We start from the raw sequence: 25496 nt of genomic DNA, 5'->3' as shown, positions 1-25496 counted from the left end.
GACTCTTCACCTCCTTGGATCTGATGTCACAATAAAACATGAAACCCATGTTACACAATGACTGTCAGGCCAAATCCATGACAGAGGCAAAGCCGTGGTATCTTGCTTCTCCAGATCTTTTAAACTCGTGCTCAGTGTTCTTGTGCCACCAGCTCTTTCTGTTTGTGACAAGGACATTACTGGCAGAGCTTGATACATTGTGCTTAACAAGGGCAATGGTACCCGTGTCACTGAGCCCTCCTGGGATCACTGGGGTAAGGTGATACTTTATAAATATTGTCTTCCCAAGAGCAAATATTTTTAAGGATTTATTTATTTAAAAAGCAGAGCAACAGAGAGAGATTGTCTGTACACTGGTTCACTCCTCAAAAGGCCACAACAGACAGGGCAGGGTAAGGCCAAAGCCAGGAGCCAGGAACTCCATGTAGGTCTCCTGCATCAGAGGCAGGGACCCAAGTATGTGGGCCATCATCTACCGTTTTCCAGGCTCATTAACAGAAAGATGGATCATAAGTGGAGTAGCCAAGACTCAAAATGGCAGCACTCCGGTATGGGATGTGGGTGGTTTAACCTGCTAGGCCACACAGCCACCCCCTCCCCCACAGAGAGAATTTTAATCCACTCCCACTTCATGCTTCCCTCTTCTTGACCCCCACCCCACTATTCCTTCAGAGCCATATGCCATAATAGACGGAAAGAAGGCATTTATTTCTGTGCAAATCTAGGTGACACTCAGTTATGAGAGGGAAAAGAGGGCCTAGGCATTGTGGTATAGCCGATAAAGGCACTGCCTGCAACATCGGCATCCCCGAATGGGTCCTGGTTGTAGTCCCAGCTGCTCTACTGCAAATATAACTCCCTGCTGATGGCTTGGGAAAGCAGCGGAGGATGGCCCAAGGGTTTGGGCCCTTGCCACCCATGTACGAGACCAAGAAAAAAACTCCTGGCTTGGGCCTGGCTTAGCCTTGGCTGTTGTAGCCATCTGGAGAGTGAACCAGTGAGTGGATGATCTTTAACTCTCTGTCTCTCCTTCTCTTTCTCTCTGACTTTTCAAATAATTTTTTTTTTTTTTTTTGGACAGGCAGAGTTAGAGAGACAGAGAGAAAGATCTTCCTTTTCCGTTGGTTCACCCCCCAAATGGCTGCCACAGCTGGCGCGCTGCGCTGATCCGAAGCCAGGAGCCAGGTGCTTCCTCCTGGTCTCCCATGTGGGTGCAGGGCCCAAGCACTTGGGCCATCCTCCACTGAACTCCCGGGCCACAGCAGAGAGCTGGCCTGGAAGAGGGGCAACCAGCACAGAATCCGGTACCCCGACCGGGACTAGAACCCGGGGTGCCGGTGCCACAGGCGGAGGATTAGCCAAGTGAGCCGCAGCGCCGGCCTCAAATAAAATTTTAAAATCTTAAAAAAATATCAAAAGAGAGGAAAAGAAGCCCTGAGCAATTAGAAACATCATTGTTCCCTTAGGCAAGAGTATAACAAGCCTGAGATACCTGCTTGTTATATGTTACTGAAGAGATGGCACAGGACTGTCCTGAATAAGAGAGCCCCTGACTGTGTGCACGTGCTGTGATCTGCGGGGCTGAGACCAGGACACTGAGGACTAAGAACCACGGTGGGGAAAGCTAGGTGTGAGGAGGAGAAACAAACGTCTGTTAGTGGGTAGTGCCCCAGGGCACAGGGAGGGATGCAGCACAGAGACCGAGGTCAGAGGGAAGGAGGGAGAGCCGCTGGTTCCCGCAGAAGAAGCAGGATCCACAGCTGTCTGTGCTGATGTGATCAGCTCAGGCGACCAGTGCTGCCTGTGACTGTGCCTGTGAATTGCGCAAACCACAGAGGCTCTTGCTGGGCTGTGTCCTTCAGTGGTTGCATGATCCCTGCCCTCCTCTGCTTCACCCCTTCTTGTTCAGTGAATTTCTTACCCTGCTTTGAAATACCTTCCAAAGAGGAGCCTGGTTTCGTGTGGTCGCATAATAAGGCTAGGCCGGCTGGCTCCTCTTCTCCTGGAGAATCAGAAGAGCTTTCAGTGCACAGTGAGTTTCAACTGAGCCCAGGCCGTGTATCTTGGAGGGCATGAGCAGCCAGGCAGAAACATCCCCAGTGCTGGGTAGCCCAAGGCATTTTCATCCCAGACCTCCTTTCTACTCAGTATTTTCCTAAGAAGTGTTATTGTTGGAAATAAGTCATAATATCCCTGAATGTCTGCTTTACAAAAGAGATTTGTGATGTCAAGCAAGTAGGCTGATTAAATGCATTGTATTTTAACCATGTATTTACAACCTCCTACATGGAAATTAGAGAAGTAACACCACGTTCTATATAGTGTTTGCTAAGTGTCAGGCACTGTTCCAAGCACCTTAGCTGTGTTAACCCTGTTAACCCTCACACCCACCTTATAAAGTACACTCTGGGAGCCAGCATTGTAGTGTAACAGGTTAAACTGCTGCCTGCGATGCAAGCATCCTATACGGGCACCAGGTTATGTCCCGGCTGCACCACTTACGATCCCACTCCTTGCTAATGCACCTGGGAAAGCAGCAGAAGATGGCCCAAGTCCTTGGGCCCCTCCACCCACTTGGGAGACCTGGAAGAAACTCCCTGGCTTCACGCTGGCCCAGACTGGGGAATGAACCAATGGATGGAAGATCGCTGTTTTTCTGTATCTCCCTGTATGTCTGTAACTCTGACTTTAAAATAAATAAATAAATCTTTATAAAATAAATTTAAATAAATAAATAAAGTAGGCTCTGTCACTGACCCATGGTCACAGCTAGTGGTTCAAACCCACAGAGCCTGGCTTCAGAAATAAGTTCTCTCACCCTCTTACACAATGCTGCCTCTCAGTTGAATTGCAAACCCATGTGACTTTTCTTTCATGTAGGTTATTATCAGCATTGTAACCGGCCTCCCGGGCTGTCATGCTAATGAGCTCTGTGCTTTTCTGGTCACTCTGCATAAGGAATATGGCAGGTTAGTATGGCTGCTGGCTTTGCTTTGGGGAAAGGGATTCTGTGCCTGCATTGCCTTGGCACTGGGAAACCTCAGACATGGACTGATCTTTGGCGTGCCTGGTGCCAGCACCATAACCATCCATCCATTCAGTTAACAACACGCTGTGCTGAGCTTCCTATATGCCGGGCATTGCTCTGAGTGTGAGAAGTAAAACAGACAAGGAAATCTCTGATGGAACTTACATTCTAATTTAGGAAGACAAACCATCAGATAAGAAAAACATAGTGATTTAGCCGGTGATAAGTGCTGTGGAGAGAGTAAAGCAGAGAAGGATGTAGAAAGTGCAGGATAGGGAGTGGGATTCTAGTTTTGAATTGGATGCTCAGGGAAGACCTCACTGAGAAGGTGAGCAAAGACCTGAAGAAATAAGAGAATGAAGCATGTGGATATCTGGGGCAGAGCACTCTAGCAGGAGCAGGACCAACAAGTACAAAGGCCCAACAGTATGCCTGGTCAGCAGGGAAAGTTAGGGTCGTGGTGGTTATAAGAACTTGGCGGGTGGAAGAGACAGTGGTCCTTCCATGACCACAAAGGGACTGCACAAATTCAGATACAGCTAGAGTATTGTGTTGGCTCAGGTAAAATTGAGAAAACCATTCATCCATCACTTCCACCTGACTGGCAGATTTTTAAACAGCTGTTGCTGTTGGAACAAGGCATTTAATATCTAATCAGTCAGTGTACCACAGAGGAAGGCATCCTGCAGGAGGCCACCAAGGAACTGAGAAGACAAAAATTGCCTAGAGGCTTGGGAGGCTTGGGAGGGTAGGGATGGAGCTTGTGGGAGTAAGGGGCAAATTGTGGGTTGATGCTAGGAAAATATTAGGCTTTGTTTAGTAAGTACTTAATGGCTAACCAATTCCTCATGTCCAGTGCTTTTTGTTCTATAAACATTCTGAATTCTTCACCATTGCTTAACTCTTTACAAGAATTTTATTGACCACAGACTGAAGCCATTTTATTACAGGAAGTGGCTGCTGGGACAGAAGGAGCCTTTCTTACCTCTGAAGTTGTTGGTCAGGTGCTTACCTGGCCTTTCTCCCCGTGTCAAGGGATTTCCTGCCAGAAGAGCCCCCATGATGGTGTTCCCAGGACCCTGGGCACTCAGCCAGTGCCCTCTGCCTTTTCCTATGGTGCCGGGATTACTTTGTCCTGTACAAACTGACTGGGCAGTAAGACCTTTGGAACACTGGCCACACTGGAGTCCTGGGCCAAGCCTGTGGGGCCAGGCCTTCAGGTGGCCCCCTTGCTGAGACTACCTTTGCCCTCTCCAGGTGGATGGTGTACCGCCAGATCATGGACAGCTCTGAGTGTTTCCATGCTGCCCACTTCCAGAGATACCTTTCCAGTGCCCTGGAGGCCCAACAGAACCGTTCTGCCCGCCAGTCGGCTTACATCCGCAAGAAGACCAGGCTGCTGGTGGTATTACAAGGGTGAGCGCTGGAAATCTGGGGGTAGTCGAGTCAGGATGGTTACCTTGCCACTACTTTAGTTCAAGTGTAGCAAACCTGTGGCACAGAACACATTCCATGTGGCATGAACAGTGTCTATTTACCCTAGCAATGATCCTGTTGCTGTTGCGTGGCCCGAAGTGGCAAATGTAGCTTGCACACAGTTTTCAGTTTGGTTTCAACATCCTCATGTCTCCAACAGGTGGGCAAGTAGAGAATTTGGACCAGGTTCTTTGATAATCCTTGTAGCAATAGTAGACTCTGTGCCTCTTCATTCACCATCTGGGTAATGGAGCTCCATCAGTTTCAGTCCTGTCTCCTGTGGATTTGCAGAGGTGGCCCCTAAATTCTGTGATCTCCAGCCCTACCATGCTCCTAGACTGGCCCAGGAGGGTTTCCTGGGACCTGAGGAATGTGAACAGTCTGTTGGATAAGGAGCACCCTCTTCATGGCTGTGTGCAGGATAGTGATTGTAGGCTAACTGGTGATGTCCCTGTCTAAGCAGGATTATCTTGGAGGTGTGTGTGGGAGGGCAAGACTGACAGCTTGTGCAGCTGTTCTGACTGAAAGGAGTTTCCCTTACCTGTTCTAAAGCCTTCCAGGGAGGAGCCCCTTGCAGGCCCATTACCACCTGGGTCCAGGGGGAATATGCTGGATCCGAAAACGTGAACTGTGCTTTTCACCGGTGTCACCATGGTTGGCGGTTCTCACCAAGTGCTTTTGTGCCATGTAACATTTTTATTCCTTAGTTTCTTGGCTAGTTGTTTCCAATAAAGGATGGACCCAGATCCAAAGCCCTATTTAGGCCCCTAGCTGTGACGCTGGGAACTGCAGGAAAGCTGAGAACGGTGGTCCTGAGGAAGGAGGTGAGGGGAGCCACGCCCCCACCAGGCCTTCATGCAGCAGCTAAGCGGTCTCACACCCTGCCTCCAGCTTCCCTTCTGTCAGCCGTTTGTCCTCTTGTGGGTTACAGTCATGGGAACACAGAGGAAAAGGATGACTTGAAGCCACTTGTTTTTATCTGGTTTTCCATCGATTCTACTGCTCAAAGGAATGTGCTGGCCCAGCTCCGTCACCCTCTGACCCCAGAAGAGTCCTTGGGGATGCAGACTGAAAGTGAATTTGGCAGCTCAATAGTGTGTAGCTGAGGTCATTGCCACCCTCTGTCACCTTGGAGAGCATCACATCCATGTCTCAGTCTGCAGAAGTGTCAGCTGTCCTGGCTGCGTCTGGACTGCAGTGACAGTGTCTGAACAGCCCCCTCGTGTCTTGCAGACCCAGCCTTCACCCATCACAGCCGCAGGACTCCAGTCTCCTCCCAGAGTACCAGCTAGATGCTGTGCCTCTTCACTAGGGCAGTGTTCTTTCAGGTTGGGCCCATTTTCCTGAGGTTCCGCAGGGAGCACACAGCAGCCTTCTGTGTAGCACAGCCAGCTCCTGGGAGCTGGACCTTCATGTCCACTGCTGGGTTGCTGGTAAGGGAGATACCAAAGGCTTCTCAAGTTGAGAATTTTGTTCTTTAAATATGGCTTTTATGTGACATTAAGTAGTTTTATTTATCCATGGAGTGGTCTGTTTCCATTTGACTTAGTGTAGCGATAGGGAGTGTTGGAGCTACTTGTTTTTAAACAATTTTAAAACAATAGGTATTAAAAATGAGGGAGATTGGTAGTTGGAAGGGTTAGAGTCTTGGGGGCTGGGGGTCAGGAGGGAGATGGATGTGTATAAAGGCTTCACAGGAATCTTGGTGGTGGTGGAACTGGTCAGCATCTTGACTTTGGTGGTGCATGTAGGAACCTACAGAGGTGATACAGTTGCAGAGAAGGTTAGTTGTAAGGAATTGGGAGGCTTTGTTTCTACTTTGGAATATTACAAAATCATTCTTTGAAATTATCTACATTAAAAATAAAGACTCTCTCAAAATAAATTGAATAATACAAAACATGCATCCAGGCTTAGATTGCAAACATGTAATAGTCCAGAGAGGACTTGAATATCTGTTGTTTTAATTGTTTCAGAGGAAAGAAAGTTAAGGTCCTGCTAGGTTTGGGTTTGTTTTTATTTTTAATAAAGCAAATACTGGCAAGAAGGAAGCAAACATGAAGAGCCAGTTTTTTCTTCATCACACAGTAGGGTCAGTTTAGCCAAAGTGGTCTGATACAAGCTGGTAGCTTGAGCATGGGGCTTCCTTCTCTGCTTCTGTGGGGAGAGCTGCCTCCTCTGTGGAGACACACCCAGGATGATTACAGGGCAGGGGCCAGGTGGAAAGGGCGGTCCTAGCAGGGGTTCCCTAAATGAGTAGAGCAATAGCCAAGGGCCTCCTCTGTTGGGTCAGGGCCCAGATGCTTGGGTCTCACCAAGGAGCCTGGGGTCTGTTTTTTAACTCTAACCTTTTCCCCTTAAGGTCAACAGAGATTAATGGAATGCTCTATAAACAGAACTCCCTAGCCACCCACTCTGAGGGAAATCCTATTGGAATACAATGACTGAGGTCGTCAAGATTGGTCTGTAAATCTTTCAGTCTTCCTTTCCTGCTCTGAGAGTTGAGTCTGTGTGATTTATACTGAACTTGGAAAATAAAAGGCTTCCACACGCTTATTTTCAGAAGAGGGGAAGCTAATGCTACAGAGTGAGCCTGGGGCACTTAGCCAGAAGAGTTAAGGCTGTTACATGCTGGCAGGAAGAGCTCTGGGGCGTGTGCAGGTGGCAGTCTTGCTTACCTAGTGGGCTGTTCTGAAGGCCTGCCCATGCCAGCAGTGTGGAGCACTCCCCTGGCATCTAGGCCCACCCAGGCACGGTGGTGGCAAAGAACCTGACACAGTCATGCACCCACATGCCAAGGCAGGGGGAGAAGCCGTGGAGAGGGGGCACCAGTGAGCCCAGGGCTTGTGCTGAAGGCACTCTCAAACCTAGCAAAAACCCTGTTCTCCACGGAATCTCTGCTAATTGGTCAGGACAGAGGCCAACCTTGCAGGAGGAGGGGATATTGTAGTCTGAGAACCAGCCAAGAGTCTTTTTACAGATGAGTTATTTGTAGGAACTCAGGAAATGGCTCAGGCAGGCTGTATCTATTCCCCAACCCTGGCACTGGTCTCCCAAGGTCCCAGGCAGACCCAGGCCCAGGTGATCCGCAAGGCTGCCCATCAGGTTTGACTTCCTTAGGTAGGAAAAGACCTTATGGTGATACACTGGGTCAAATGGGAAAGTGTTCTCTACAAGGTAGAAAGGGCAGGTCCACTCTTGGAGTGGCCAGGGCTTGTCAGGCTGAACATTGAGTTCCTGCTTTTACCCTACTTTAGGCACCAGAGATTACAGCCCTTGCTTTACATTCTTATTGTGGAGGCAGACAATAAAGAGAGAAATGAAAAAGGACCTTTGATTTAGCTGATTTTTCAGCACTTTGCCAAAAAATAGGGAGAAGGGCCAGAATGTCATGAGGGGGGATTGCCATATCACATAGGACATACGTGGTCAGAGGATGCCCCTCATGAGATGCCAGTTTAGCTGAGACCTGAAGGGACAGAGGGAGCAAGCCATGCAGGTGTATCTGAGGCAAAGAGCATTCCAGGCAGAGGGGACAGAGAGTGCAAAGTTAGAAGTATGCTTGGCATGTTCAGAGAAGAGCCAGGGGCCAGAGTGGCTGGATTAGGGCAAGTGGTGGAATGATAGGAAATGAAATTCTTCCCTGCGTTGTGGGAGGTCAAATCATACAGGGCTGCCCGGGCCATTGTAAATGCTTGGGCTTTCATGCTGAGTGAGATGGAAGCCTGTAGAGGGTTTGAACAGAGGAGTGACATGATCTGACCATGGCCTTAGCATATCCCCCTGGCTTCAAGTATTGACAACAGAATGGTGCAAAGCAAGGATAGAAGCAGGGGGCCATCTGGGAGGCTGCTGGGGGGCCTGGGCAAGAGATGGTTGTGTTTAGACTTGGGGGTGGGAGGGAAGGAGAGTTTGGCCTCTTCAATTTATATTTTGAAGACCAAGGAAAAAATGGAGTCAAAGAAGACTCCAAAGAAATGTTTTGCTTTAGCATCTAAAGAATGGAGTCCCCTCTGCTAAGAATGGACAGACTTGAAAGGAGCAGGTGTGAGGGAGTTAGAGTGGGATCAGAGAAGATTCTAAGTGAAGGTAACAAACTGGCTAAGTCTGAAGTCAGATAAAAATCTAAGTGAAGATAACAAATTGGCTCTCTAACTCTGGAGTCTGGAGGCATTTCCAACAACTGCAAGCAATTCTTGACATGTGTCTGCTTGAACTGGACAAGTCTGATGAGATCTCCTTTCTCTCTTACTTGCATGTTCTTTGAGGTAGGAAGGAGAGGAAAGACCAGAGGGGGTACTGCTGATTTAATGGTTAGAAAACAGGCCTAAGGCTGCTGAGTCCCTCCGTAGGCCCCAGGGTTGCTTGTAGGCTTCCCTTTATCCCCAGAGCGAGGTGGCTCATCTACCCACTCTTGCATAATTGTAGGACTATGAGAACCTGGGAATGCAGAAACACTTCGGATTCCAGGAGCTGTGGATAACACCAAGAAACCTGGTTGCAGGCTCTTCCTTTGGTTTTTCTTGTACCCTTGCTCATTTAGCCTTCCCGCTTCCCCCACTCAGCAGCCCCAGTCATTACACTAATCAGTCCCTTTTCTCCCCCACGCCCAGCTACACGGATGTTATTGATGTTGTCCAGGCCCTGCAGACCCACCCAGATGCGAATGTCAAGGCCTCCTTCACCATCGGTGCAGTTACAGTGTGTGTGGAGCCCCTGAGCTGCTACATGGAGCACAGGTAGATATGAGAACACCTCCAGCCTGCAGGATGTGTTAAGTAATGAAAGTGATGTGTTTCCACCCTCCAGGAGACACATCTTCATGTGGGCTTGAGTTGTGGAACAACAGCCTACACTGTACGCAGTAAACACTGAGATATTCTTTGTTAATGTCAGATTTTCAAAATATCTCCTTGGTTTGATAGCCAAAGAGGAAAGAGGAATTGTAGAGACTTAGCTTTTGTGAGGGCAGGAGCCATTTCTGTTAGTACTTAGTAGATAGTAAGAGTTCTAGGCCGGCGCCACGGCTCACTAGGCTAATCCTCCACCTTGCGGAGCCGGCACACCGGGTTCTAGTCCCGGTCGGGGCGCCGGATTCTGTCCCGGTTGCCCCTCTTCCAGGCCAGCTCTCTGCTGTAGCCAGGGAGTGCAGTGGAGGATGGCCCAAGTGCTTGGGCCCTGCACCCCATGGGAGACCAGAAGCACCTGGCTCCTGCCATCGGATCAGCGTGGTGCGCCGGCCGCAGTGTGCCGGCTGCAGTGGCCATTGGAGGGTAAACCAACGGCAAAGGAAGACGCTTCTCTCTGTCTCTCTCTCTCTCACTGTCTACTCTGCCTGTCAAAAAAAAAAAAAAAGAGTTCCATAAATTTCTGTTGGATAAATGGATGCTTCAGCAAATGTGTACCGAGTATGTTCAGAGATAAATAAATTAACAACACATAAAAGGATTGACAATGAGCATATTATCTACTTAAATATAGAAATAAGACAAATTGGATGAATGTGGTTATGGAATATAAAAATGTAAGTAACAGCCAGCGCTGTGGTGTAGCAGGTAAGGCCACCACTTGCAATGCCGGCCGGTTCGAGTCCCGGCTGCTCCACTTCCAATCTAACTCTCTGCTGTGGCCTGGGAAAGCAGTGGAAGATGTCTCAGGTCCTAGGACCTTGTACCTGCATGGGAGATCCAGAAGAAGCTCCTGGCTCCTGGCTTTGGATCAGCGCAGCTCCAGCTGTTGTGGCCAGTTGGGGAGTGAACCAGTGGATAGACTTCTCTCTCTTTCTCTCTCTCTCTCTGCCTCTCCTCCCTCTTTGTAATTCTGACTTTCAAATAAATAACTTTTTTTAAAAAAATGTAAGTAACAAAATTCAGGAATAAGTAATAACTATGAGAACATTTATTTCCACATTTGTTTCATATAGCGTGATCAAAAAATATTTAACCCAATAGACTTTGAGAAATTTTCAAATTTACTTCTAAATCCCTTCTGAAATGTAATTTATTCTAGTGGTTTACTTAAGCTCTATAGGAAAACTGATGATTAGCCCATATATACATTATGAGAACTAAAAGCAAGGATAGAGTTATTGGGGCCAGCATTGAGGTACAGTAGATTAAACCACTACTTGCAATGCTGGCATCACACATCCAGTTCAAGTCCCAGGCACTCAACTTCTGATCCAGCTTCCCGCTGATGTGCCTGGTAAGACATCAGAAGATAGCCCAAGTACTTGGTTCCCTGCCACCCAAGTACGAGACCAGGATGGAGACCCGGTTTCTGGCTTCAGCCTGACCCTGACCTGGCTGTTGTGGCCATTTGGAGAATGTGCCAGAAAATGGCAGATATCTCTTTCTCAGGACAGCTGACCTGCCAACAGGGGATGCCGGCATCCCAAGTGGCATCCTAACCTGCTGTGCCAGGACACCCGTACTTCAGCAAGGTTTTAGAGTTTTCAATGTATAAATCTTGTGCTTCCTTTGTTTAATTTATTCCTATTTTATTCTTTTTTATACTATCATAAATGTAATTGTTATGTTAATTTCATCTTTGGGTTTTCCATTGTTGCTCTAAGGACCTGTAATTTTTTTTAAAGATTTATTTAGTTTAAAGGCAGTGCTACAGAAAGATGGAGAGATGGAGCGATCTTTCATCTGCGGGTTTATTCTCCAAATGGCTGCAGCAGCTGGTACAGTACCAGGCCGGAGCCAGGAGCCAGGTCTCCCATGTGATTATCAGGGGCCCAAGTACTTCAGTCATCTTCCGGTGCTTTCACAGGCACATTAGCAGAGTGCTGGATCAGAAATGGGATATCCAGAACTCAAACTGCCACCATATGGGATGCCAGCATTCCAGACAGTGGCCCATCTATGCTGCCCCACAACACTGGCCCCAGATAATAGATTTTTGTGTTGATCTTATAGTTTACAACTTTACTGAACTCAGTTATTAGTGCTGGTTGGGTATTTTTTTTGTGTGTGTAGATTTCTTCTTCTTTTTTTTTTTTTTTTTTTTTTTTTTTGACAGGCAGAGTGGACAGTGAGAGAGAGAGACAGAGAGAAAGGTCTTCCTTTACCGTTGGTTCACCCTCCAATGGCCACTGCAGCCAGCGCGCTGCGGTGGGTGCACCACGCTGATCTGAAGGCAGGAGCCAGGTGCTTCTCCTGGTCTAACATGCGGGTGTAGGGCCCAAGCACTTGGCCATCCTCCACTGCACTCCCGGGCCACAGCAGAGAGCTGGACTGGAAGAGGGGCAACCAGGACAGAATCCGGTGCCCCGACCAGTAGAACCCAGTGTGCCAGCGCCACAGGCGGAGGATTAACCTAGTGAGCCGCAGCGCCGGCCTAGATTTCTGATTAAGATTTCTATGTATGGGCCGGCGCTGCGGCTCACTAGGCTAATCCTCCGCCTAGCGGCGCCGGCACACCGGGTTCTAGTCCCGGTTGCCCCTCTTCCAGGCCAGCTCTCTGCTGTGGCCAGGGAGTGCAGTGGAGGATGGCCCAGGTGCTTGGGCCCTGCACCCCATGGGAGACCAGGAAAAGCACCTGGATCCTGGCTCCTGCCATCGGATCAGCGCGGCGCGCCGGCCGCGGCGGCCATTGGAGGGTGAACCAACGGCAAAGGAAGACCTTTCTCTCTGTCTCTCTCTCTCACTGTCCACTCTGCCTGTTAAAAAAAAAAAAAAAAAAAAAAAAAGATTTCTATGTATAAGACCATGTTATCTGTAAATAGAAAGCTCTTTACTTTTTTTTTTTTCTAAGATTTATTTATTGGGGCCAGTGCTGTGGCATAGCGGGTAAAGCCACCATCCACAGTGCCAGCACCCCATATGAGCACCGGTTCGAGTCCCAGCTGTCCACTTCCAATCCAGCTCTCTGCTATGGCCTGGGAAATCAGTGGAGGATGGTTCAAGTCCTTGGGCCCCTCTGCCTGCGTGGGAGACCTGGAAGAAGCTCCTGGCTCCTGGCTTAGTATTGGCACAGCTCCGGCCTTTGCAGCCTACTGGGGAGTGAACCAGCGGATGGAAGACCTCTCTCTATCTCTGCCTCTCCTTCTCTCTCAGTGTAACTCTGCATTTCAAATAAATTAATAAATCTTTGTAAAAAAATATTTATTTATCTGTTTGAATGGCAGAGTAACAGAGAGGCAAAGGCAGAGAGAGTCCTTTGCAGTGGAGCAGGCGGGATTCGAACCGGCGCTCATATGCAGGCAGTGGCTTTACCCGCTATGCCAGAGCCCCAGCCCCAAAATCTCTTTACTTGATTCTTTCCAATCTAGATGTCCATTTATGTCTTTTTCTTGCCTAATATATCTGACTGGAGTCTCCAGTATAACATTAAGTAGAAGTAGCAAGAGCAGACATCCTTGTTCCTAATCAGAAAGGAAATCATCCAGTCTTGCACTGTTAAATATGCTGCTAGCTTTGAGTTGTGTGTTACTTTTATAATAAGACAAGTTTTTTTAATGTTTATTTTCATTTTCAACTACTTGAAAGGCAGAGAAACACAGAGAGAGGGACAGAGATCTTCCATGCACTGGTTCACTTCCCAAATGCCTACAACAACCAGGGCTGGACCTGGCCTAAGCCAGTAGCTCCATCCAGGTCTCCCACAAGAATGGCAGGGTCTCAAGTATTTGAGCCATCATCTGCACCTCCCAGGATTAATTTATAGGAAGCTGAATTTGAAGAGGAGCAGCCAGGACTTGAACCAGCACTCCCACTTGGGATGTGGGTATCCCAAGTGGTAGCTTAACCCACTGTAGCACAACACCTGCCCCTAAAAGTTTTTTTGAGAATCACATTTTTCAAACTCTTAATTCAGTGTTGTTGATATCTTTTTAATGGATCATTTCTTCTAGATAATGTTTTTGTAATAAAACAAGTGGGGCTGGCACCGCGGCTCACTAGGCTAGTCCTCCGCCTTGCGGCGCTGGCACACCGGGTTCTAGTCCCAGTCGGGGAGCCGGATTCTGTCCCGGTTGCCCCTCTTCCAGTCCAGCTCTCTGCTGTGGCTCGGGAGTGCAGTGGAGGATGGCCCAAGTCCTTGGGCCCTGCACCCCATGGGAGACCAGGAGAAGTACCTGGCTCCTGCCATCAGGATCAGCGCGGTGCGCTGGCTGCACTGCGCCAGCCGTGGCAGCCATTGGAGGGTGAACCAATGGCAAAAGGAAGACCTTTCTCTCTGTCTCTCTCTCACTGTCCACTCTGCCTGTCAAAAAAAAAAAAAAAACAAGTGGAATATCAGAGAGCAGTTGAAGTCCCAGCTACTCCACTTTGTATCCAGCTTCCAGCTAATGCATCCTGGGCAGCAGAAAATGACAGCTCAAGTGCTTAGGGGCCTGCCACCCACATAGGGGACCCAGATGGAATTCTGGCTCCTGGCTGCAAACTGACCCAGCTCTGGCTGTTGTGGGCATTTGTGGAATGAACCAGATAGATCTCTGTCTTCTCTGTCTCTTCCTCTCTCTCTGTCACTTTGCCTTTCAAATAAATAAATATATAAAAGCAAAATAGTAAAACAGGTGGCAGTAGAGCATAGTAGGGTTTGTGTTTCCTTTCTGTGAGGTGGGGATCAGTGTGGCTTCTCTAATCTAGAAAGGTGGGTTCAAGTTGGGATCAGGATAAGTCCACCTGAGATTTTATAACTTTATACTGATGGGTTTTGTTCAGTATCTATACAGTGTTTACTGTGTGTCAGGATTGTCATCATCTTTGAGGGCACAGCAAAGAACAAGTCAGCCCAGGTATCAGCTTTTGGGGCATCTGCGCTTTCATGGATATATGGGTAGGAATTGTGGGTCTGTATTTTGGGATAGATTAGATTAATGTTATTTAATGATTGGCTAGAATTTAATAGAAATTGAATACTCGGTACAGTACAAAATGCATGTTACCTGTGTAACTGAAATTTCTGTAGGTAGCACAGCTGCTTTTGTTATTCAGAGGAAGAGCTCATCAATAACTGGTGTATCCGTATTTCAGTGTTTGTTGGTGTAGAACTGGCCTTGAATGTGCTAGGCACCCTTCAGTACAGTTTAGTAGAGAGGATGATTTGTAAGAAGGACAGAAGTGAACAGCATCTCATGTTGATGCTTTGCTCCTTCTAATCCTTAAAAATTCCCTATAAGGTGTAGGTATCATTACTATGATATTACCGTGTCATTACATGACATTCCCGTGAAGGAGCCGAGGCTCCAAAAAGTTAAAATAATTTTCCAGGTGTCACCCTGATGACATGTACACAATTAATCATGATGTAAGAGTGTCATAATAAAGTATAAATGTAACTTTTAAAAAATATTTATTTGTTTATTTGAGTTACACAGAGAGGAGAGTCAGAGAGAGAGGTCTTCCATCCGCTGGTTCACTCCCCAGTTGACCACAATGGCTGGAGCTGCACTGATCCGAAGCTAGGAGCCAGGAGCTTCTTCCAGGTCTCCCACATCGGAGCAGGGGCTCAAGGACTTGGGCCATTTTCTACTGCTTTCCCAGGCCAAAGCAGAGAGTTGGATCAGAAGTGGAGTAGCCGGGACTTAAACCAGCACCCATTTGGGATGCCAGCACTGCAGGCGGTGGCTTTACCCACTACATCACAGGGCCAGCCCCTGTAATTTTTAAGAATCATAAAGAGGAGCTGGTGCTATGGTGTAGCGGGTTAAGCTTCCCCTTTTGGTACTGGCATCCCATGTGAGTGCCAGTTCAACTCCTAGCTGCTGCACTTCTGATCCAGCTCCTTACTAATGCACCTGGGAAAACAGCAGAAGATGACCCAAGTGCTTGGAACCCTGTACCCATATGGGAGACAGATGAAGCTCCTGGCTCCTGACTTCAGTCTGGCCTGCTCTGGCCATTAACGGCCATTTAGGGAGTGAACCAGCAGATTAAAGATATCTCTCTCTCTCTCTCTCTCTCTCTCTCTAATTCTGCCTTTCAAATAAATAAATCTTTATTAAAAAAAAAAAAAAAGTCAAGACTTGCCACCACCAAGTAAATTCCAAGAGAGGTTCCCCTGGTATGTTTTGTTTTGTTTTGCATTTTAACAAATGGCCACAATGGCTGAAGCTGGTCAGATCCGAAGCCAGGAGCCAGGAGCTTCCTTTGAGCCTCCCACATGGGTGCAGGGCCCAAGCATGTGGGCTGTTTTCTACTGCTTTCCCAAGTGCATCATTGGGGAGCCAGATCTGAAGTGGCGAAGCCGGGACTTGAACTGGTTCCCATAAGGGTTGCCAGCGCCACAGGTGGTAGCTTTACCCACTATAACACAGCACCGGCCCCGCCCCTGGTGTTTTGAACAGCATTAATACCTGCTAACTAGACCACCAGCAATTTAGAAGAGTGGCATCAGCAAACATCCCACATGTCGGGGAAGAAGGCACGGAGCTCTGTGGAGCTGGACCTAGGTCCCTGCCTTAGGTCCACCACTTCCCAGCTGCATGGGAGACAGGGGCAACGTGCTTACCCCGCTTTCCCTTTCTAAACCTGCTCTTTCCATTTGTTATATACCCAAGGCATGGAGTGGACAGGATGACAAAGTAAGATTCGCTATTGTGGACTGCTTGCACAGTGCCTGACCCATAATGGGAACTCAGTAAGAGGCAGCTTTCCCCATTACTGTTAGCTTTGTTCTCTGAAAGGAGCCCTGTGATGTCTTAGGAGTTTTAAAGCCCTGTAAGAATCTGAGCTTTCCTCTGGGGCTTAACTGCAGGACTCCAGTTGTGAACTAACTCAACACTTTGGATGTGTCATCCCCACCTCCTGCTTCACTTGCAATCCAGTTCATCAGTTTCTGCTTTTCATTCACATTTGGAGTTAAGAATAAGATTAAAGAGGTCTGGGATTTTAGTGTGCACATCAAGGGAAGCATAGCAATTTTGGTCCTGAAGTTCCCTTGTAGAGTTAGGCAAGTGCAATCCTTATTTTCCATTGAAATTTCCCCTTTACTCAAAACAGTGTGTCTTTCAGAAAAGACCAGCTCTCTTTCTCCCTGTCTCTCTGTCTGTAGTCTAAAGATCTGTCCTTCTCCCAGTGCCCAAGAGTTAGCATGTAGGGACTTCTGTGGCGCAGAAGCTTTGGTGGTTGGAGTGCCAAGACTGCCTGACAGTAATGGGGAAGCTGCCTCTTCCTGAGTCCCCATCGCGGGCCAGGCACTGTGCAAGCAGTCCACTTGGTGAATCTTACTCTGTTACTGCTGTGATATCGGTGATAGTTATATTTTTGTGGAAAACAACTTGTGACAATTCTGAGATGAATGGTTTTAAAATATTTCTCTTTTTTCCCCCTAGATTTCTCTTCCCTAAATGTCTTGACCAGTGTTCACAAGGTAAGCAATATGCTTTTTTTTTTTTTTTTTTTTTTTGACAGGCAGAGTGGACAGTGAGAGAGAGAGACAGAGAGAAAGGTCTTCCTTTGCCGTTGGTTCACCCTCCAATGGCCGCCGCGGCCGGCGCGCTGCAGCCGGCGCAGTGCGCTGATCCGATGGCAGGAGCCAGGAGCCAGGTGCTTTTCCTGGTCTCCCATGGGGTGCAGGGCCCAAGCACCTGGGCCATCCTCCACTGCACTCCCTGGCCACAGCAGAGGGCTGGCCTGGAAGAGGGGCAACCGGGACAGAATCCGGCGCCCCGACCGGGACTAGAACCCGGTGTGCCAGCGCCGCTAGGCGGAGGATTAGCCTATTGAGCCGCGGCGCCGGCCAGCAATATGCTTTACTTCCTGCTTGCATGTGTTTCAAGCTCTGTTTAAGTACAACAAACTTCATCATGTTCCTGCGTGCCATTCTCAAATCTAAAGCCACCAAAACTGGTCCAGGGGAAACCTCGACATCTTTAGTTTTATCATGTTTGATAGATTTCTTCCAAGAACTTATCTCTTACTGGCAGTAATTGCCATGGCAACACCTCTCTTGCTCTTAAGTCATGCTCTGGCCTTGCAGCTAATGTCAGTGGACCGAATAGCTATCCCTCGCCTCTGATCAGCAAGATCTTGATGCATTCCTCCTGTCTCAAGAGCTCAAGCATCTGGCCCAGCAAGACCTGTCTTCCCCGGTACCCCCTTATGCACAGTGGGATTTTCCATACCTCCTTGAAAACATTTGGAAAAACCCACTCATCCTGGCGGTTACATTGTGCTACTGCCTGGCAACCCTGGAAGCAGCACTTTGTGTCATATTATCTGCGAGTCCCAGAAATCCAGAATACATTCTAAATTCCCTGCAGTGGTGATGAAATGCTCATTGTTGTCAGGAGAAATGCCTGGGGCTTGGGTTTCCTGAGCCAGCCCAGCAAGCAGAAATCAGACAGAAGAAAACAACTTATGTCCCCAGTACGGTTTTGCCCTGCTGGTCCCATTGCCAGTCCACAGGGAGCGGAGGCAGCAGAGCGTACCAGAGCTGTTGTCTTGGGAAACAGCTGAGTTAGGTGCTGCCCAGGGCAGGAGGCTAGTCCCTGGAGGGAGGAATGTGTATGTTGGATGGCCATACTAGGTAATCCTCTGGTTCACTGTTAGAGGACCCTGTTACTTTCCAGGCACTGCAGCCCCAGCAGCAAAGTGGAATGGAGGCTAACTGGGTCCATCCACAGTGTCCATCCCAGGTAGATTTAAGGGGATTTTGTAGATTGGAGCAATCAGACTTGGTGACAGGTTAGATGTGGGTCTGTGAGTTGAAAAGGGTGACTCCTGGGTTTCCAGTTGAGGAGCTGTCCTTGAAATAGAAAGCATAGGAGAAAACTTAGGTCCAAGAAACAACAAAAGAGGACTGTCTGATTGTAAGATACGTGTTTGGAAGTCATGGTCAGAGCCAAGGGCATGGAGCATAGTCAGCCACTATCCAGGTGTGGAGTTGGAAAGGTCAGAGGGCCAGAGACTGAAAAAGGAGAAACAGAAAAGCACTTTACCTCAGAGACCAAGGAAGGAGAATGAGGTCAGAGATGTTTATTGTAACCCTGGAAGTTGAGACCTCAAAGGAAGAACATAAAAAAACTATTGGCTTTGCAAGTATGAAGGATGCAGGTGACCTCAGCAGGAACTGAGTGGAGAGGTGAGGGCTGAAGCCACGTCCAAGTGGACTGGTGGCCTGCAAGGTCCTGGAAGCCAGCGAGTGTGAATGGTATTTTGGGATGTTTGGGGCTGTGAGGAAAAGGATGATAGCTGGAGGGGAATTCTTGCAAGGATTATTTCCAAATGATTTGCTTCTCCTTATTTGCTGAACAGAAAACCTAGGGACTAGAGCGAGATACTGGACCTGATAGAGGTGGCCCCTGAGGGCCTGGAGCTCAAACCCAGGAGTAAAGGGTGACTCAAAGGGCTTCTCACTGGGAGCATTAGCTGGAGGCAGGGGAAGTTGAGAAAGTGTTTGTCTGATTGACCCTAGTGACCAGTAGTTGAACCTGGGATTTGCTAACTTGTCCAGCCCCAGGCCCTGTCATGGTCTTGTAAATGTTGGTGCAACACCTTGTCCGTCACAGGACTATGACCACCCTGGGGCAACATTAGGCAGCCCTTACAAAAAACCTTGGAAGAGTGCTCTGTCTTTATTGTCCTTGAACCTGGGGCAGCACTGGCTTATATCCCAAGAGGAAAGCCACTCTTTAGTCTGAATAAAAGCTTTTAAGCCAACCCAGACAGTGCCTCCAGCACTTGGTGGGCACATTTCAGGAACACTGCCTTTCAGCTCCTTGTGTAAAGGCACTGTGTGCCAAATCCTGTGCTAGTATAAACTGGGGTGGGATCACATCTGGGCAGATGACCATGAGGCCGTCTGTACTGGATGCTGAGCTTCTCCAAGGACTCACAGAATGGCAGTGCCTTGGCAGATATCTTCCCTTGGTCTGTGCCCACTTCTCTGAGGCCTGGCCTGACCCGGCTTGCCATCGCATGGGCTGTCTGGGGAGGGAGAAGAGGCAGGTCTTGTTCTCAGAGATTCCGAGGCTCACTCAGAGGTGGGATCTGCACCAGTAGACACACACTTCATGTCCACAGGCATGTCTTGCCTCCCTTTGTGCCCCTTCATGAGTCAGGCTCCCTGATTCGTTGCTTTTAACAACAAAGGATTATTTTCCAATGAGAAAAGGACTATGTTGTAGCCCTGAGATGATGTGTCTTGCAGAAATCCAGGGACTAGGAAACAATCTCAGTGCTTAAGCAAGGCTTATTATCGTAAGGTTTGAAAGCACAGTAGAAATATTTTACTGCTGTGGCATGCTTTGAGAAGTATCTACTGATAAAAAATAAATAAATAATACGTCATTTTCTCCTGGGCTTCTGAAATCTGTAAGCCAGGCCAAATGGTCAGAGACTGCAGTGATGTTTCTCTCTCCTGGTAGTGGGCCAGACCAGGCTGCTTGCTCACTCTCAGCTCAGACTGGGAAGACCTTGACCAAAGCTGAGTGTGTGCCCCATGATACAGAACAGAGGACGCTCCTGGTCCAAACAAAGTGAAACCGCTCACCATGGCCTGTTCACCCTGGGCTCTACATAACTACCTGTCTCACAGATGGCATTTCCTCTTGGCAGGTGACAGTTTACATAGCTGCCCTAAGGAATGCTGGGGATAATCCTCTTGCTCGTTTCCTTGTAAAGCAAAGCCCCTTCTCTGTGCCCAGCTCCTGACCTAGAATCCCATCCCACAAGGTTTGTCTACATGGTACTGGTACAGTGGGCAGGACTTTGGGCATGGCGTGTCTGTAAGAGATCCAGGTCCCAGGCCTGCACACGACACTGGTACACACCACTCAGTGGTGCATTTACACTAGTCAGACTCTCCCACTTCTTTTCTCTAAGAAGAAGCCAAACAGAGTCCCAGGGCCTCTAGGTCCTAACTCAGTCTTTCCTGGCTCCTCACTGCAAGACCCATCATGCGGGTCTTGTCTTCTTCCCTTGGGGATATCTGGGGCCTCTAGCAGGATCCAGCCATCATGTCTGCCATCTCCAGAACTGGCTGAGCCTTGTAGATTCCTGCCTGCTTCCCCCTTGTGCCACACTGTGGGCCCGGCCTCCTGACCTTTCCTTTTTCAGTTTCTGAGGGCCCCAGTCACTCCTGTCCCAGGGCACGGGGACAGGCATCAGGCTGGTTTGGCTGCCTCCCCTGTAGCTTCCAGAGTGACCTCTAAATGGGAGGCGAGAGCGCAGGTACCACTAGTGTCACCTTCCTTGGGAGACTTCTGTGACACTGTCTGAGGAAGCTCCATCTTGATGTTGAAGCTTAGGAACAGAAAAGGCTTGTGAAAAACTGGTTCAAGTCCTGATTGCTCCACTTACCATCCGGCTTCCTGCTAATGTACCTGGGAAAGCAGCAGAAGATGGTCCAGTGCTTGGTGCTTGCACCCACATGGGAGACTTTAGATGAAGCTCCTGACTCCTGGCTTCAGTCTGGCCCAGCTCTGGCTGTTGTGGCTATTTGGGGAATGAACCAGAGGATGGAAGACTTCTTTCTGTCTGCCTCTGCCTCTCCCTCTCTGTAATTCCACCCTTCAAATAAATAAATAAATACTTAAAAAAAAAAAAAAACCTTTCCAGATGAATGTCTGATAAATGGGATTTGCTCAGACTTTTTAGTGAGGAAAATTTACATGTGAGTGCCTCCAGCATGGCTGATTGGACAGCTGTCTTGGAGATCAGGTTGCTTGTTTGTCTTTTACACTTGGTTCATTCATTATTTATTCAGCAAATCTCGCCTGCTGTAACCCAGTCCTAGGGGATTAAGGAAGCTTCTGGAAGAGGTGCTATTCAGATTGTCTGTACCCTGAAGGAGGAGTTGGCTCAACAAAAAGAAGGGAAAAGGTGATTCTAGGCAGAAGAATGAAAGACCAGCAGGAACGAAGGCTTGATGATGACCAGAGCATGCAGAGGAGGCACGGCACAGTGGATAGATTACACAAACGGAATGGTTTGGTAGTAGCCAGCAGTAGTTGGAGCCCATTGGAATAATTTAAGCAGGAAAATTACATGATCAGATTTTTGTTTTTGAAAGATTACTCTGACCACAATGGGAAAAATGAATTGCGGAAAAGGAAGCCTGGATGAGGCCGGCGCAGTAGCATAGCAGATAAAGCCGCCGCCTGCAGTGTCAGCATCCCATATGGGCGCTGGTTTGAGTCCTGGCTGCTCCACTTCTGCTGTCTTTTATGGCCTGGGAAGGCAGTGGAAGATGGCCCAAGTCCTTGGGCCCCTGCACCCACGTGGGAGACCCAGAAGAAGCTCCTGGCTCCTGGCTTTGGATCAGCTCAGCTCTGGCCATTGCAGTCATTTGGGGAGTGAACCAGCAGATGGAAGACCTCTCTCTCTCTCTCTCTCTCTCTCTCTCTCTTTCTCTTTCTCTCTTTCTCTCTTTCTCTTTCTCTTTCTAACTCTTTTTCAAATAAATAAAATAAATCTTTTGCGGGGGAAGAGGAAGCCTGAGTAGAGAGACTGGGCAGGGGCCGCATGAAGAGAGCAGTGGTCTGAAGCAGGCGAACGGTCCTAGGGACTTAGAGTGGAGGGTGAATCAGTAGCTGTTAGCACCCACCAGGCCTCGCTGGGAGAAGGGTGCTGCGTAGCAGAGGAGCACTTGGTGCCTCCCTGCCCAGGATTGGGGAGCTGCACAGTCAAGTGTGCTCTTGAGCAAGTGACGAGAAGAAGAGAAGAGTCTCACTTCACTCGGATGTCAAGTGAAAGCCACTTAGGAAACACACTTTTTTGAAGCCTTAGAGATCTCTGAAATACTGTTCATAGGCAAACAGACTGTATTTCCCTAAGGTTGGCGATGTAATAGCTGTAGAGCACAGATGCCAAAGGGTGGTTCTGATGTCTGAACCAAGGAATGGAGAGATCCAAAAAGGTCCGTGAGCACTGAGGAAGCAGCTCCTATACTCAGCAAGCAAGCCTAGTTCTGAGGGTCTTTGGTCCCAGGCACGTGGTATAGACTTTGTGTGGACACTTTCCTCATTGTTGGTGACAGATGGTATAAGCCCTTGTGATCCCTATTCTCCGTTCTGGGATAGATTGCATCCAGATGGATTTGTGAAGTTAGATAAGGTCTTTAGAGTTTTGGGACACTTTTTTATAAATGTTATTGGCAAAAGGAAGGAAGTTACCCTAACATCTGCCTCACCCAAGAGGCAGGAGACCAGGTTTCTAAAGTTGCCTTCCAACTGTTTATGGCCATTTTTCTAAACTGTGAACTTAGCAGTCTTGGCTGGTGGGAATGATATGACTTGGCTTCCTGCTGGTTGAGATGGCCAAGCCTCAGGTACCTCAGCCCCTGCATTCTGTTGAAGAAGGTGTCACCTCAGCACAAGGGAGACCCAGATGGAGTTCCTGAATTTGGCTCCGCCTAGCCCTGACTGTCGTGAGCATTTAGGGAGTGAACCAGTGGGTAGAAGATCAGTTCATTCTCATTCTCTCTCTTCTCCATCTGTCTTCCCTTCTGGGTTGTCACTTTGCCTTTCAAATACATATATAAGCCTAAAGAAAAAAGTGTTGGTGCAGAGTAGGACTTAATAAATGAGAGCTCATTATTTTAAGAAGTTAACATGTTACTAAACCACAAGTAATTTTTAATAATGAAATTTGCAACCTAAGAAGTTAAAAACAAGGATTTTTAAAAAAGATTTATTTATTTATTTGAAAGGCAGAGTTACAGAGAGGCAGAGAGAGAAAATCTTCCATCGGCTGGTTCACTCCACAAATGGCTGCAACGGCCAGAGCTGGGCCAATCCGAAGGAGCCTGGAGCTTCTTCTGGATCTCCCATGCAGATGCAGGGGCCCAAGGCCTTGGGCCATCTTCTACTGCTTTCCCAAGCCATACAAAGAGCTGGATTGAAAGTGGAGCAGCCTGGACATGAACTGGTGCCCATATGGGATGCTGGTGTCACAGGCAGAGGCTTAGCCTACTAAGCCACAGAGCCAGCCCCCAAAGACACTTTTCTAAAAGATTAACTTATTGAGGCCAACATTGTGGTACAGTGGTTTGTCACCACCTATAACACTGGCATTCCATATGGGTGCTGGTTCATGTGTCAGATGCTCCACTTCCTATTCAGCTCCTTGCTAAAGTGGCTGGGAGGCAGTGGAGAATGGCCAAGTGCTTGAGCCCCTGGTTTTGGCCTAGCCCAGCCCTAACCATTGCAGCCATTTGAGGAGTGAATCAGTGGATGGAAGATCTGTCATTTTTTTTTTTAAGATTTATTTATTTATTTGAAAGAATCAGAGAGAGATATCTTCCATCTGCTGGTTCACTCCCCAGATGGTTGGCAACTGCCAGGACTGGGCCAGGCCGAAGCTAGGAGCTTCTTCCAGGTCTCCCATATGGGTACAGGTACCAAGGGACTTGAGCCATCTTCTGCTGCTTTCCCAGGCACATTAGCTGGGAGCTGGATCAAAGGTGGAGCAGCTGGGACTCAAACCAGCACCCATACGAGATACCTACATTACAGGTGGCAGCACTACCTGCTAAGCCACAATGTAGGCATTTCTCTCTTTTTAAAATATTTATTTATTTGAAAGTCAGAGTTAGAGAGAAGGCATGATAAGAGAGAGAAATCTTCCATCTGCTGGTTCACTCCCCAGATGCAATGGCCAGGGCTGGGCCAGATCAGAGCCAGGAGCCAGGAACTTCATCTCAGTCTCTCACATGGATGGCAGGAACCCAGATTCTTGGGCTATCGTCTACTGCCTTCCCAAGCACATTAGCAGGAAGCTGGAGTGGAAGCGGAACAGCCAAGACTTGACCAGCACTCCCATATGGGAGTGAGCATTGCAAGCCACAGGTTAACCTACTGCTCCGCAACACTTGCCTTGAAATATTTTTGGATGAAGTAATTGGATGTCTGGGGTTGGCTTCAGAATCATCCGGTGGAAGAGGAGGAGAAGGGCTGTGGTGTGGTATGAAGGAAATGTGATTAGCCAGGTACTAACAATTCTTGAAGCTGGGTGATGCTGTTTTTATGATATTGTGTATGTTTGAAATTTCCCGTGGTATTAAGAGTAAAGATGATTGAATACCAAAGATGCAAATGATCTTGTAGCAGAAATGGTGTGTGTGTGTGTGTGTATGTGCGCCAAAGCTATGTAAGAACAGGAATAAGTATGGAGGATGCATTATCTTTGGATAATAAGACACAGTAACTTTTCTGATTTCCAGATTCTGTATAATTTTGTGGATTTTACTTCTTTATTTTCACACAATGGTTAAAAGTAGTTACAGCCCACTCCACAACCTTCCTTTACGTGGGCCACCCTTTCTTACCATGCCACCAGGTCAGGGGTGGAGAACATGCAAGCCGTGAAATACAAGGCCCATGAAATCATTTGGTCTGTCCCTGCCGAGGCAACTGCAGGTAGTACTCCAAAATCAGTAACTCTAGAGCAGACTAATTTTTTAAAGTTGATCTTTTTTTTTTTTTTTTTTTTTTTTTGACAGGCAGAGTAAACAGTGAGAGAGAGAGACGAGAGAAAGGTCTTTCTTTTGCCGTTGGTTCACCCTCCAATGGCCGCCACGGCCAGCGCACTGCGTCCAGCGCACCACGCTGATCCGATGGCAGGAGCCAGGTGCTTCTCCTGGTCTCCATGGGGTGCAGGGCCCAAGCACTTGTGCCATCCTCCTCTGCCTTCCCGGGCCACAGCAGAGAGCTGGCCTGGAAGAGGGGCAACCAGGACAGAATCCGGAGCCCCGACCGGGACTAGAACCCGGTGTGCCGGCGCCGCAAGGTGGAGGATTAGCATAGTGAGCTGCGGCGCCGGCCTAAAGTTGATCATTTTTTAAAGATTTATTTATTTATTTGAAAGAGTTACAGAGAGAGGGGAAAAGAGAGAGATCTTCCATCTACTGGTTCGTTCCCCAGATGGCCACAATGGCTAGAGCTGGGTGATATAAAGCCAGGAGCCAGGAACTTCTTCCTGATCTGCCACATGGGTGGCAGGGGCCTAAGCGCTTGAGCTGTCTTCTGCTTCTTTTCCCAGGCCATTAGCAGGGAGCTGGATCAGAAGTGGAGCAGCCAGAACACGAACCAGTACCCATA

General features: G+C 48.3%; 1 protein-coding gene across 3 annotated transcripts in view; it reads left to right on the top strand.

Annotated features, from left to right (window-relative positions):
* Positions 1 to 25496, top strand: part of DNAAF9 (dynein axonemal assembly factor 9) — a 126406-nt gene that overhangs the window by 84596 nt on the left and 16314 nt on the right. For 2 of the 3 annotated variants that reach the window (XM_070052018.2, XM_089308180.1), the window contains exons 26-29: positions 2881 to 2969; positions 4286 to 4444; positions 9118 to 9243; positions 16788 to 16825. In XM_070052018.2, the coding sequence (XP_069908119.2) occupies positions 2881 to 2969; positions 4286 to 4444; positions 9118 to 9243; positions 16788 to 16825 (412 nt within the window). Of the gene's footprint in view, positions 1 to 2880; positions 2970 to 4285; positions 4445 to 9117; positions 9244 to 16787; positions 16826 to 25496 lie in introns of those variants that run through there. The other variant, XR_016216653.1, reaches the window with a different exon arrangement.

Source organism: Oryctolagus cuniculus, chromosome 11 (assembly GCF_051225735.1).
Source record: "Oryctolagus cuniculus isolate XC-2025 breed Fujian yellow rabbit chromosome 11, ASM5122573v1, whole genome shotgun sequence".
Lineage (NCBI taxonomy): Eukaryota > Metazoa > Chordata > Mammalia > Lagomorpha > Leporidae > Oryctolagus > Oryctolagus cuniculus.
The sequence above is the reverse complement of the archived record's forward strand: the minus strand, read 5'-3'. Positions and strand labels throughout refer to the sequence as shown.